Below are 12230 nucleotides of genomic sequence, written 5' to 3'. Positions count from 1 at the left end.
CCACTGCTACCACACAACACACATCCAGCTCATCCTCACACACCTCACTCTGCCCTCCCTCACATCCAACCACCACTTACCCACTTCCTCACCCATATTCGCCACAGCTCTCTTTTACTAACCTAGCTGAGCTGGGTTTGCCCTTTCTTCTAAGAAGAAATCCATAGGAGGTGGGGAGCAAACCAACTACTACTGGCTCCACTTCTTTTGCACGTGGCCGGGGCTTCAAGAACCCAGGGAGCTGGCCTCGATCCTAGGCAGCGCCTCACCACACACTGCCTCTGCTGCCTGACTGGGATAGCCTCCTTGCCCCAGTTCTGCCTTACACAAGCCAGGACTGTGCGTGTCAACCAGCCTCATGGACAGTGGGATTAGCACTCTGGACAGTTACCCGTTATTAAGAATGGAAAGGGTTACCTTATACTAAAAAAAACAAAGAGACACCCACCAGCCATAACAATGTGAATTGAAAAGGGAAAGAGGGATTCCATTTGACCACCCCAAAAGGCTATGCTGCGGATCATTGGACCTGCATGGACATCTGTGTGGGTTGCAGACTGTGATGAGAAGGACAATTGCCACAGCAACGCGTGGCTGGGCCCCGCTAGTTCATAATAAAACCAAATGTACAACATCAGACTAAATTGTTGGAGGATTTTTAGCCTATGGAACCACCTACCTATCAGTTACTTAAATGCTGCACTATAATAAAACTTTCTGGAGGATAACTTTGATTCACATTATTAGCCACAATATTCCATAATGCTGCCTTTGTTCCTGTGAAAACACTTGTCAGTGTCAAAAATAGAGACTGAGTTGTCTTCCCTGTCCCTGAAGAGTCAAAAACAAGAGTGCAGTAAGATTCTGAAATAATCATGAAAAATTGTGGGAAGAAAACAATTTACAAGCTGAAATGGATGCACTTCCCAATAATACTGGATGAGTTATAGGATGATGCATCCAAGGTGGCAAAATGCGGCTCAGCCATAAGATACCAAGTTCCCATCTGTGTTAGTAATTCTGCTGCAAACTTTCAACATTTTTTACAGTTTGCAAGTTGTTATCTCTATATATAAAAATCTAACAGTATGTTTGTCCCTGATGGTCTCCCTCAGAAGGTGCTAGACGGATCGCCCCCAAATTTTCACAGGACGTCCCTCTCTGTTACGGGCAGGTAATCGAACCTTCAAATCGCCGAAAGTTCATACCTGAGCCAGGTAAAACGTATTTTTCCTGGTGCACCAGGCCATGAAGCTGACTGTGTTTAACTGTCACCCTTAGGAAAATGTTCATTACAGCCTGTCTGTGGCTCTGGGGCTGGCCTTGGTATGAGGAGGCTTAGAGATGTTTGCACAGAGGGGCAAGAGATGGGCAGTGAAAACTGTAAATAGGAAATAATACTGTTAGGTAATCACAGTGAGAAGTGGAAACACATACACACTTTGCCCGTGTGAAGGCGTCAAGGTGGGGTTCCCCCCCTCACCGCATATGAGTAGCACTTTTCACTTTCTCTGGTGTGCCTCACCCACTGCTACCACACAATACACATCCAAGCTCATCCTCTTACACACCCCCTCACTCTGCCCCTTCCCCTCACATCCAACCACCATTTACCCACTTCCCTCACCCATGATCCATGCATCTCTTCTTTTACTAAAGCTGGCGAGGCTGGAGTTTGCCTACCCTTTCTTCTAAGAAAATCCACGGGGTGGGGACGAACCAACACTACCGGCTCTGCTTCTTTTGCAGATGGCCCTTTAAGAACCCAGAGATCTTGCCTCGATCTGAGCGCCTCACCACCCTGCCTCTGCTGCCTGACTGGGATAGCCTCCTTGCCCCAGTTCTGCCTTACCCAAGCCAGGACTGTGTGTGTCAACCAGCCTCATGGACAGCGGGATTCGCACTCTGGACAGTGCCGTTGTGGAATGGGCAGGGTTACCTTATACTAAAAAAACAAGACAGCACCATATAACAATATGCATTGAAAAGGGAAAGAGGGATTCCATTTGACCACCCCAAAAGGCTATGCTGGGGATCATTGGACCTGCGTGGACATCTGTGTGGGTTGCGGACTGTGATGAGAAGGACAATTGCCACAGCAACGCGTGGCCGGGCCCGCTAGTTAATCATAAATATATGTTCAAATGCGTTTAGATTCCACAGTAATTCATGTAACAGTCCCAAGTGCTTTTTCAAAGCAAATATTGTTAAGATAGTGGGTTGGAGCCTAACACTTGACTGACCTCACCACATTGACTTTTGATAGCTATGTGGCAGGCAGAAATCAAACAGGTACAGCTTTTCCTTGCATGGACATACGTTGGTGAGAGAATATACCCGCTGAGCCAGACCAAATACCCATCTAGTTAATGTATCCTGTTTCCAACACTGGCCAATCAGTGACCTCCAGGAATTTCAGGTTCCTCATTGTAGATACTGAAGAATACAAAAATGTAACAAGAATGGACTTGTGCCATTATATTTCTGTAGGATACTCAATGAAGATAGTTTGACACATTTTACAGTGTAGCAATATCTGTACCGGGGTTGGCAAACATGTTCCTCCACATGAAATGAAGTAATCCAAGTAACTGTATGAGATATGATGTAGAACAGTGCTGGCAGAACAGATTTCTCCTGACTGAACTAAGCAGTTCTGACATGCTGTGTGCTATGGAAAAGGCCAAACATTTCTCAGGGTTATCAGGCAATCTGATGGAAATTCGCATGTAGATGATTCTTCCTTGGGAATGTATGGTCATATAGTGAAAAAACGAAATCATCCAAGTCAGACAATTTGTCCATGTAGTCTCCTGATGGGCAGCAATTCTCCAATTTCTCAAGCAAGGTCTTCAAGTTATTCTGTCCCTAATATTTGGCATTTTTGAAACTGGAGATGCCACATATTGAAATCAAGACTATAATTGTGCCAAGCTTTTCCAGTGAATTCTGGTCTTTCCCACTGGTCTACAATTATCTACAATTAATGTTACCACGTTGCTATTTTGAGGACTGAGTTTTCATTTCACACAATAAAAATTTATTTTATATACCTGACAGTCCAGAATGTTTACTTATGTGCTACACCCACAGAGGGAGCTATAGGATATACTTAGTATCAGCAGAGCTGTATGCTAAGACCTCTTAGCAGTGAAAATATTGTTGGGTGGGGGAATGGAAGGGGAAACCTCCTACTCACAGAGATTTCTACAACTTATTCACAGACAGTAATGGAAAATATAGGGAACAGTTCTCTAAAGTGGCTGTTGCATGCATTTAACCTTAGGGTTGCCAGCTCTGAGTTGGGAAATACCTAGAGACTTTTTTTTTTGCTGGGGGGAGCATGAGTAAGGCAAGGAATTTGGGAGGGGGAGCCTCATCAGGGTAAAATACTATAGAGGCTACCATCCAAAGCAGACATTTTCTTCAAACAGATTTCAGCTTGTTCCTGTTTTTCACTACTTAACTCATAGGCAGTTGACCTAAAAACACATGCCAAATAAATCTGCTCAGTTCATTGCCAAAGGTTATAATAATGAGGGACATACTGATGAGAGTCTTGCAGAAGAGAAAGGACTATGCTTTTTGACTGATGTTCTAAAGAAGAAACAGTTAAGATTTAGATGGCTTCAATGGCAAGGTATTTTGTTTATGTACAAAGGACAGTAACAGAAAACCACAACTACAGCATGTGCCAAGGAATTCTATAAAAAGAACAATAAGGATTTTACTTTAAAATATCTAACTGTTAAATTTGTGAAATGTAAGAGAAAACAGATAAAATAGATTAAAATGTTATATATTAAAGCAATAGAGGAATCTTATATATCAGTTTCAATTATATAATTTACTGGAGGAGATGACCTAGGAGGGATAGAAAAATATTGTATAAAAGCCTTCAGTTGGAGAACTAAGTTAAAGATAAGTTAAAAATAAGTTAAAGATAAAACTATAGCAAGGTTATATTGCAGCTATGTCTGTACTTTTAAAAAATTGAACTGGGTTCAAATTTATTTTTTTTAATTTGAAAGCTTTCTGGGTTTGATATTAATGAAAAATTTACTACATAAGGGATAATTCTGACAGCAGAATTTGGTAGAAAATCAAATTAGTTATTTGTAGTATTTAGCTATTTGTTTTAGTGGTATGGAGTAACCGGTTCACTAATGTCTACCTCTCGTGTTAGTTTTATTGTAGTTACAAAATCAATAAAAATTATTTTTAACAATAAATCATTGAATAGTTGCTTTTAAGGCATTCAGAGATGGCTTTGTCTGAAAGCATTTTGAAGCACATTTTTACCTATGAAAAAATCTAAGCCATGCTGCCTTCAGCCAGTTTAGCATGTGCTATAACATCATGTACACACACTGCTATGCTAATATTACCAACATCTTGGTAATGTTGCCAAGTTGTGGTCTCGTACACTCCATATAAATAGATCTACTTCTGGGTTTTGCAGCTGGGAAGCATCTCTTTGTTGCATCTAGAAAATGAATGTGGCTTTTCATATGCCATGGCTAATTTGAATTTAGAATGCTTCCAGGTGTATGACGGTATTTAGAGTTGCCACCTGGAGATTTACTCTGTTTTAAATTAAGTTTTAAATTACCATTGAGACAGAAACCCCTTCCCTGACATATCCAACAGAACTACACATTCTTCTGAAGCTGTAGTTTAACTATGTGCATCTGATGAAATGAAATCTACCGGTAATCCACAAAAAGTTTACACTTCAAGATGTCTTTCTAGGTGATACAATACTGCATTTTGTTTTTGCTGCAGCAGACTAGCCTACTGGAATCTATGACAGAAAATGAAAATGTTACAGAATTTCCTACTGTTAAGTTTAGGCATGGGAGATGCTCTTTGTAATCTTGCTGAGCCATCACATTTACTAGATTGATTTATCTCTCAGTTTACTCTCGCACAGAATGGAGATAAAATCAGATAGCAACTGAAAAGTGCTACATTAATAATAATCTCTGCACAAGGCAATGCAATTTCTCTCAACTGCAACTGAATGAATATGCACCAGCAGTATGATTTATTCAAGGTATAGAAATTTGAGTAGGCGTAAAAATCAAATTGTGCTTTATACTGTCAAAACAATATGTTGAACTGTCAAAAGTAGGCTTGCAGGCAGGGACTGCCTTGTATGGCAGTCTGAAAGAGGATCAGAACCTTCCTGTAGGCAGGAAATGTGCTGGAAATCTGATAAGCAAGACATCCTCATTTTGTACAATGGTGTGACAATTCAAAAAGTGTTGAAGGCTCTCTGGTCACTTCTTGTGATTCCACTTGGAAAAGACTGTTCTACAAAAGGTTGCCCAGCAGCTCTCAGCAAACTTGGATGGACATCTGTTCTCTCTAGTCACTCACCTTGGAACACAGGAGGTCCTGGGTTGAGACACCAGCATCTCTAATTAAAAGGATCAGGTGATGTGAAAGACTTCTGCCTGAGACCTTGCAGAGCTGCAGCAAGTCTGAATAGACAATAGTGACCTTGATAGACAACTCATCTGATTCAGTAAAATTCTGGGACCCCAGACTTACCCAGGATCCCATTTGTGGGTCCCCAGGCAGGGGGGGAGAAGGGAAAGGCTGCTTTCTTGGCGCAGGCAGCTGCCCATGTGGCATTTTGCTGGGCAAGGAAAGTGGTGACAGGCTCCAGCTATCCAGTCCTTCTTCCAGGGGTTGGGGAAGCTTCTCAGCTTGGCCACCAATCTTCTTCCTGCCCAGCTGGCCAATCTAATCAGAAAAAGAGGTTGGTACAAAACCACGTGGCCAACAAAAGACACATTTATACCAATATTGGTACAAATTTGTCTTTTGTTAGCCAGCTGGCCAAGCTAGCCCAGCTTGAAAGACCCCAGGGAAGGGGTTGGGGTCTCTGCAAGCCCCCCTGCCCTGACCTATTTAAGGCAACACCACTCTTGCCAGGCTTTATCTAGCCTTATGCTTTCTCTCATTCAGTCCTCCCTTGATGGCTTTCGGGATGTTGCATTTGTATATGTTTATTTCACTTCCTTTTGTCACAGCTGTATTGACAGTAGCAGCATGGAATGGATTCTTTTGGGGGGGAAAGCAGCTTGTGCACCCCTTTCCTGCACTTCAGGGATCCCTTTAAGGGATTTCAGGGTAAGTTTTTGGGGACATTCCCAGCTTGGGGACTCACAGGTGTGCTCTCACTTCAAGTGGCAAGGGGGCCACTGAGTTGCTGCAGCCTGTATGGAACTAATCTAATTGCTATTCCAGATGTCCTCCCTCCTGGCCCAGCCAGCTGGCTGGTGCAGGGTAGAAGGATGATATCAGCTGACAAATGGAGTTGCCTGATATTTATCAGCCAAGAGGGTGGTCACCCACCAACTGGATCTTTGTCCCATGCTGCGTCAAGGCTCAGATAGCTACTGTTTCAATAAAAGTTGTGGCCATTTCTCTCTAGCAAGGGCAGGTGTCTGTATGGTTATTCTGTGTGGCTGTGGCTCAGCATTCCCATTCCTCTCTCTCTTCCTTAATCATTGGGTCTTCAAAGTAAATTCATGCAACTTGATAATATACACTTTCTGTCTGTCATCTCTATTTCAAATAGAGTTTACAGGATGTTTCTTCTAAAAAAAGAACATAAACAATACTTGCAAAACCAGTGAGCAAAGATGACAATGAAGAATTGTACACACCATTGGCTCCAGTGCTAGCTTTAACTCTCTTTAAGCATGACCTACAACTCTGTGCAGAGAACAAGACAACAAAATGACAACATGCAGAGAAGAGTTTTGAAACTTCTGGTTACTGTTTTGCTCAGACATAAATGCTTTCACAGCACCAATGACCCCCAACAAGGAAATTAGGAGAGGTGCTGAATTAATACATTTTAATTTAGAGGCTCTAAGCTCAATTACATTTCAGGAAAGCATTTTAAAATATTTGTCTCCCCAAGATCTGATTTCTTTGATTGTGCAAATAAAGACCGTTAATAGGATTCCTTAGTATTAATCACCATAAAGAAATGTGTGGAAGAGATAATAGTTTAAAAGAAATATTCACTGTAGAGGTGACCATTTTGAAATCCTACTAGCCATAGGAATTGTTAACTCAAACTGCCTGTTCCTATAAATAAGTCTGTGTTTTCATTTTTGTTAAGTGGCACTTAAAATGGCATGGGAACATCTGCAAATAGTTATATTGCAGTAATCATAAAAGCAGAAGGATAAGAAGAGAATAACACGAGCAAGAATTATGAAACTGGTGGGCTATGAAAACAACTACACAATGCCATGTCAGTGGTTATTATTTCACAATAAGAGAAGGCAGAAGTTCCCCTCCTCCACTCATACAATTCCTTTTGGAAAGTGCATGAAAAGCAGTTTCTGAATTGAAAAGAAAAGCGGAAATGGTTGATTAAGGCTTGGTTGAATGAATTAAGTTTCCTGCTTCTGTGACACAATTCAAAAGGACACCACCATGTCCTTCTATGCTAGGGGTGTGTACTTTTTTCTGGTATTTTTCAGGTTTATTAGACCAGAAATTTTCAAAAAATCTGAAAAAGTCAAATCCCCATACTGATATTTGGTGGGAGGGGAAGAGTTTTGTAATGCTGACTTTTTTCAGATATTCGACATTTTTTGGGTCTATTAGGCCTAAAGCTGAAAACTTCCAGCTGATGGGGTGAAGCTGACACAATTAACCACACCCCCAAACTCCACGAGGAGCTGAGGTGTGGGAATCAGATAACCCCCCATCTCCACATGAAGTTCAGAGCTCAGTTTGCTGCAGGCCTCAACTGGCCACAAGCCTTGCTGAGACCAGCAACAAGCTGAGCTCTGAAGGCTGACCAGCTTTAATTGTATACTGTTGGCTCCTTCTTGGGGGGGGAGGGGGGGCGAGCCAACAGTGTAAAATTAGAGCTGGTCAGCCTTCAGAGCTCAGTTTGCTGCTAGTCTCAGCATGGCTTGGGACCAGTTGAGGCAAACGGGCTACTCCAAACTCTAGTTTGAGAGTAGCTGGCTTTTAACTGCATCCCAGCCCCAAATCGGCAGGGGCCGCAGTTGCGAAGCAGAGTGCAACAATGTGCTTCCCAAGAAATGGCATCCAGGTCTCCAGTGCCCTCATGCCCACCCTCACTACACCAGTGAATCCCCCAGAAACTGCTGTGGAAACTCCTGCTGGTCAAAAATGCAGCTGCACAGGCCCTCCTGAGGACACTGTGGTGAGCCCACATACTACCAATTAATAGTAAGCATTAGTGGAGCACAGCCTCTTAGGGAAGAAAAATGTATTGAACCAGTCCAGTACTTTTTGAAAGAATGAAAAAAAACACCCCACAGTCTACCTACCTATTCTGGTAGGAAAGATGTCTTCATTGTTAATTAGATTCTCAATCCAGTCCATCAGCATGCTCATATACTGTGGTGCTGACAACTTGGTAGGCCTCTTGAATCTGTGGTCATCCTGCCATCGGTATTCATACTTGAGCCCACCTGACATAATGGGGCAACTGTTTTCAGTACAGACCTCTGACATGGTGCCATAAATAAGATTTATCCTGTTGAAGAAGTCCACAACGTGCACAGCAATCCAGTCGTTGATATTCTCCCCTGGGGGCAACTGGACTACAGTTTTCAGGTCCAGTCCAGATTTCAGGGAGGCTTGAGCTTTCTTGTATAACTCAAACCGCTGAGTGCCTGGTTCAAATTTCTTCCGGGGACGAAATGTTTTGTCTTTGTTAAAGACTTGTTTAAGGCACAAAGCCATGCTGAATGGAAACCAGTCAAGATAAAAAGAAAAAAAATTATTTGTTCCAAGGGAGAAATTAAGGATAACTTCTGAAAAATAAATTGGACATTTAAATATATATATATAGATATATATAATTTTTAAAATAATATATTTGCAATACCACCTTATTAATGTGAAAGTCTGGAATTCAAATAAACTCTAGATTCCATAGAATCCACCTTAATGTCTATTTTCACCCCTATTTTATCAGTCTCTAGCCTAAAGTGAAATCTTTCTGCTCTCCTAGACATAAATTAAAAATACAGTACAGATATGATGGTAAGTGTTTTAAATATAATTCACCACTTCCTAGCTAGCTTTTGTAAAGAGAGAAAGCCAGTAGCAAGAAGTAGACAGTTGTGGAGTAAATACTGGCAAAGTGAAAGAAAACTTATTGTGGCAAACCAGCAAGAAGATCTTCAATGCTTGTTACGTATCAAGGTCAGAATTCTTACTTGCAGCCCCATTGTGCATGGCAATGAAGAAACAAGTGAGAACAGGGTCATATTCTTACCAGCTTTTCTTCTTTATCCCACCCAATTCTTCTCCATACTGCAGCTGCCATGCTTTATGGCTTTTGCACACTCAGATCCCACCAGAGTTGCCAGCTGTGGGTTGAGAAATGACTGGAGAATTAGAGGGCACAGCTTGAGGGAAGTGGGGTTTGGGAGGGATGTCAATGGGGTATAATCAGTGGTGGGATTCAGCAGGTTCACACCACTTCAGCAGAACCGGTTGTTAAAATAGTGCTTGTAAACATCCAGTTGTTAAATTATTTGAATCCCACCACCGGAACAGGTTGTTAAATTATTTGACTCCCACCACTGGATAAATGCCGTAGAGCAGGGGTGGCCAACCTATGGCACTCCAGATGTTCATTGGCCTACAATTCCCATCAGCCCCTGCCAGCATGGCCAATTGGCCATGCTGGCAGGGGCTGATAGTTGTAGTACATGAACATCTGGGGTGCCATAAGTTGGCCACCCCTGCCATAGAGTCTACCTTCCAAAGTGGCCATTTGCTCCAAGCAAACTGATCTCTGATGCCTGGAGATCAGTTGTAATAGCAGGAGATCTCCAACCACCTCCTGGGGTTTGAAAATCCTAGATCCCACAATGCTTGGCAGAGTCTTTGCTGTGATCAAACTGATTCCTTCCACCACCTTTCACTAGCAAAGAAGATGGCAGGATTCAACACATAGTCTTCCAGCTAAAACAAACCATTTGAAACTTGGGCATGCTGCCATTTCCAATCAAACTATGTAGATAACTAGGCTATTTTTAATGGAAGTTAAATTGTACCAGAATTGAAGCCTCAATTATATAACAATGGATTATAAAGAAAATGATCATACTATTTGAATTGAGGCTAACTAAGATGGTTTCATGTTGCTATCATCATAACACATTCTACTTTCCGTGTATAATTTATACATTTTTATCAAACCTACCAAACCATACTACAATAATCTCCAGAACTGTGAAACACCATCTTCAACTGTGCATCTAAAGCAAAAGCCCCCTTATTTGCCTCTCAAAAGTTGAATCATTCATCTACAATAATTAGCATTACAAGATTGTCAAAGAATACAAAATAATGTTGTCTTGAAGCTACTGGACAAATCCAGTTTTAAACCAGAAGGTCATATCTGTGACACTTCAAGGCAGTTCTAAAAATATGTGCACATTTTTGGCAGGAAGAAAAGAGGTTTCCTTAGCAGCTGTGGTCTTTTCAACCCAGGATAATATTCCTGTTGCTTTGCCTCTTGTTTAGCCACTCCTTCAGCAGCTACTGGGAATACAGATGTTTGGCAGTTCACACAGTTTTGCAGTTCTCACTTTAAGCACTTATTTACAGTGAAGTCTATTTAAAATTGAAAACCTCTGGGCTTCAAGTACAATGATGTCTCAAGGGAACAACAAATACAATTTTGAGCCATGGGAAGAAACAAGGCATAAAGGCAGTACTGCCCTGGCACAACTACCATTCATTGTGTTAGCTGGACCTGTAAAGCAGCAGCAGCAGCATTTGGTGGACTGTGAAAAAAGGTGCCATTTTTAAAGTGCAGGAACATGATGTAGTACCTACCTGCTTTGCTTATATGAAACTCTGCATCTAACTTTTATTGGTAGATAATGCTACACATCAGTCGTTTGTTAAGAAGTAGGTCCATTTATCTCTCCTAAAACTACAGTCTGTAAACTTCATTGAGTGATAGCAAGTTATGTCATGGGAGAAAAAGCTCTATCTATTTTCTCTACCCCATGTCCAATTTTATAAATATCTATCAGGGCACTCTCCCACCAAGTCATCTTTTCTTAAAACTAAAACAAAAAACAAAATACTCATAGCCAAACTCATATTTTTAATTGGTCCCTCCTTCCAGTTGCGTAGGGCAGCATACATGCTTTTTCCTCTTCAATTAATCTGCACAACAACCCTGTAAGGAAGCAGTCTGTAAAGTAGTAACCGTTCCAAAGTCACCTGGTTAACGTCATTGCAGAGCGAAGATTTCAGCCTGGGTTTCCCTAGAACAGGGGTAGGGAACCTGCGGCTCTCCAGATGTTCAGGAACTACAATTCCCATCAGCCCCTACCAGCATGGCCAATTGGCCATGCTGACAGAGGCTGATGGGAATTGTAGTTCCTGAACATCTGGAGAGCCGCAGGTTCCCTACCCCTGCCCTAGAACTAGGCTGTGAATCCAAGGAAGGCTGCTGGACCGGATGGTATTCCCGGTCGGGTGTTAAAGGAATGCGCTAACCAACTGGCTGGTGTGTTTACTGGTATCTTTAATCGATCTTTATCCCAGTCCACCATTCCATCTTGTTTGAAAGCTTCCACCATTGTTCCACTACCAAAGAGATTTCCTGCTGACAATCTTCAGGATTATAGACCAGTGGCACTCACCCCCATCATCATGAAGTGTTTTGAAAAACTGGTCCATAGGCATATTAGTTCTTGCCTTCCAGATACATTTGATAAACATCAGTTCACATATCGGACTAATAGATCTACGGAGGACGCCATTGCCATTAGCCTCCACACAGCTTTGACGCATCTGGAACAGCAGGGGAATTATGTGCGAATGCTCTTTGCGGACTTTAGTTCCGCATTTAATACAATCTCGCCACAAAGACTGGTGACAAAACTTGTGGATCTTGGACTCTCACATTCAATCTGTTTGTGGATTAGGGACTTCTTGTCTGGACGCTCCCAGAGGGTTAGACTGGGAAATCGGGTTTCCTCAGTTCTTACTCTAAATATGGGAACGCCACAGGGCTGTGTGTTGAGTCCTTTACTGTTCACCCTTTATACATATGATGTTGCTCCTGTCTATCACTTAGTAACACCATTATCAAATTTGCTGATGACACAACGGTGGTGGGGCTCATCTCTGGAGGGGATGAGTCTGCCTATCGGAATGAAGTGGACCGACTGCTCTCATGGTGC

The 12230-nt window shown here is 42.1% G+C and overlaps 1 protein-coding gene across 3 annotated transcripts in view; it reads right to left on the bottom strand.

Moving 5' to 3' along the window:
* Positions 1–12230, bottom strand: part of MOB3C (MOB kinase activator 3C) — a 43697-nt gene that overhangs the window by 19924 nt on the left and 11543 nt on the right. For all 3 annotated transcript variants that reach the window (XM_048496361.1, XM_048496358.1, XM_048496359.1), the window contains exon 2: positions 8337–8755. In XM_048496361.1, coding sequence (XP_048352318.1) covers positions 8337–8754 — 418 coding nt within the window. In that variant the 5' untranslated portion in view covers position 8755. The remainder of the gene's footprint in view (positions 1–8336; positions 8756–12230) is intronic.

This window comes from Sphaerodactylus townsendi, linkage group LG05 (assembly GCF_021028975.2).
Source record: "Sphaerodactylus townsendi isolate TG3544 linkage group LG05, MPM_Stown_v2.3, whole genome shotgun sequence".
Lineage (NCBI taxonomy): Eukaryota > Metazoa > Chordata > Lepidosauria > Squamata > Sphaerodactylidae > Sphaerodactylus > Sphaerodactylus townsendi.
This window is presented reverse-complemented; position numbering and strand designations above follow the sequence as displayed.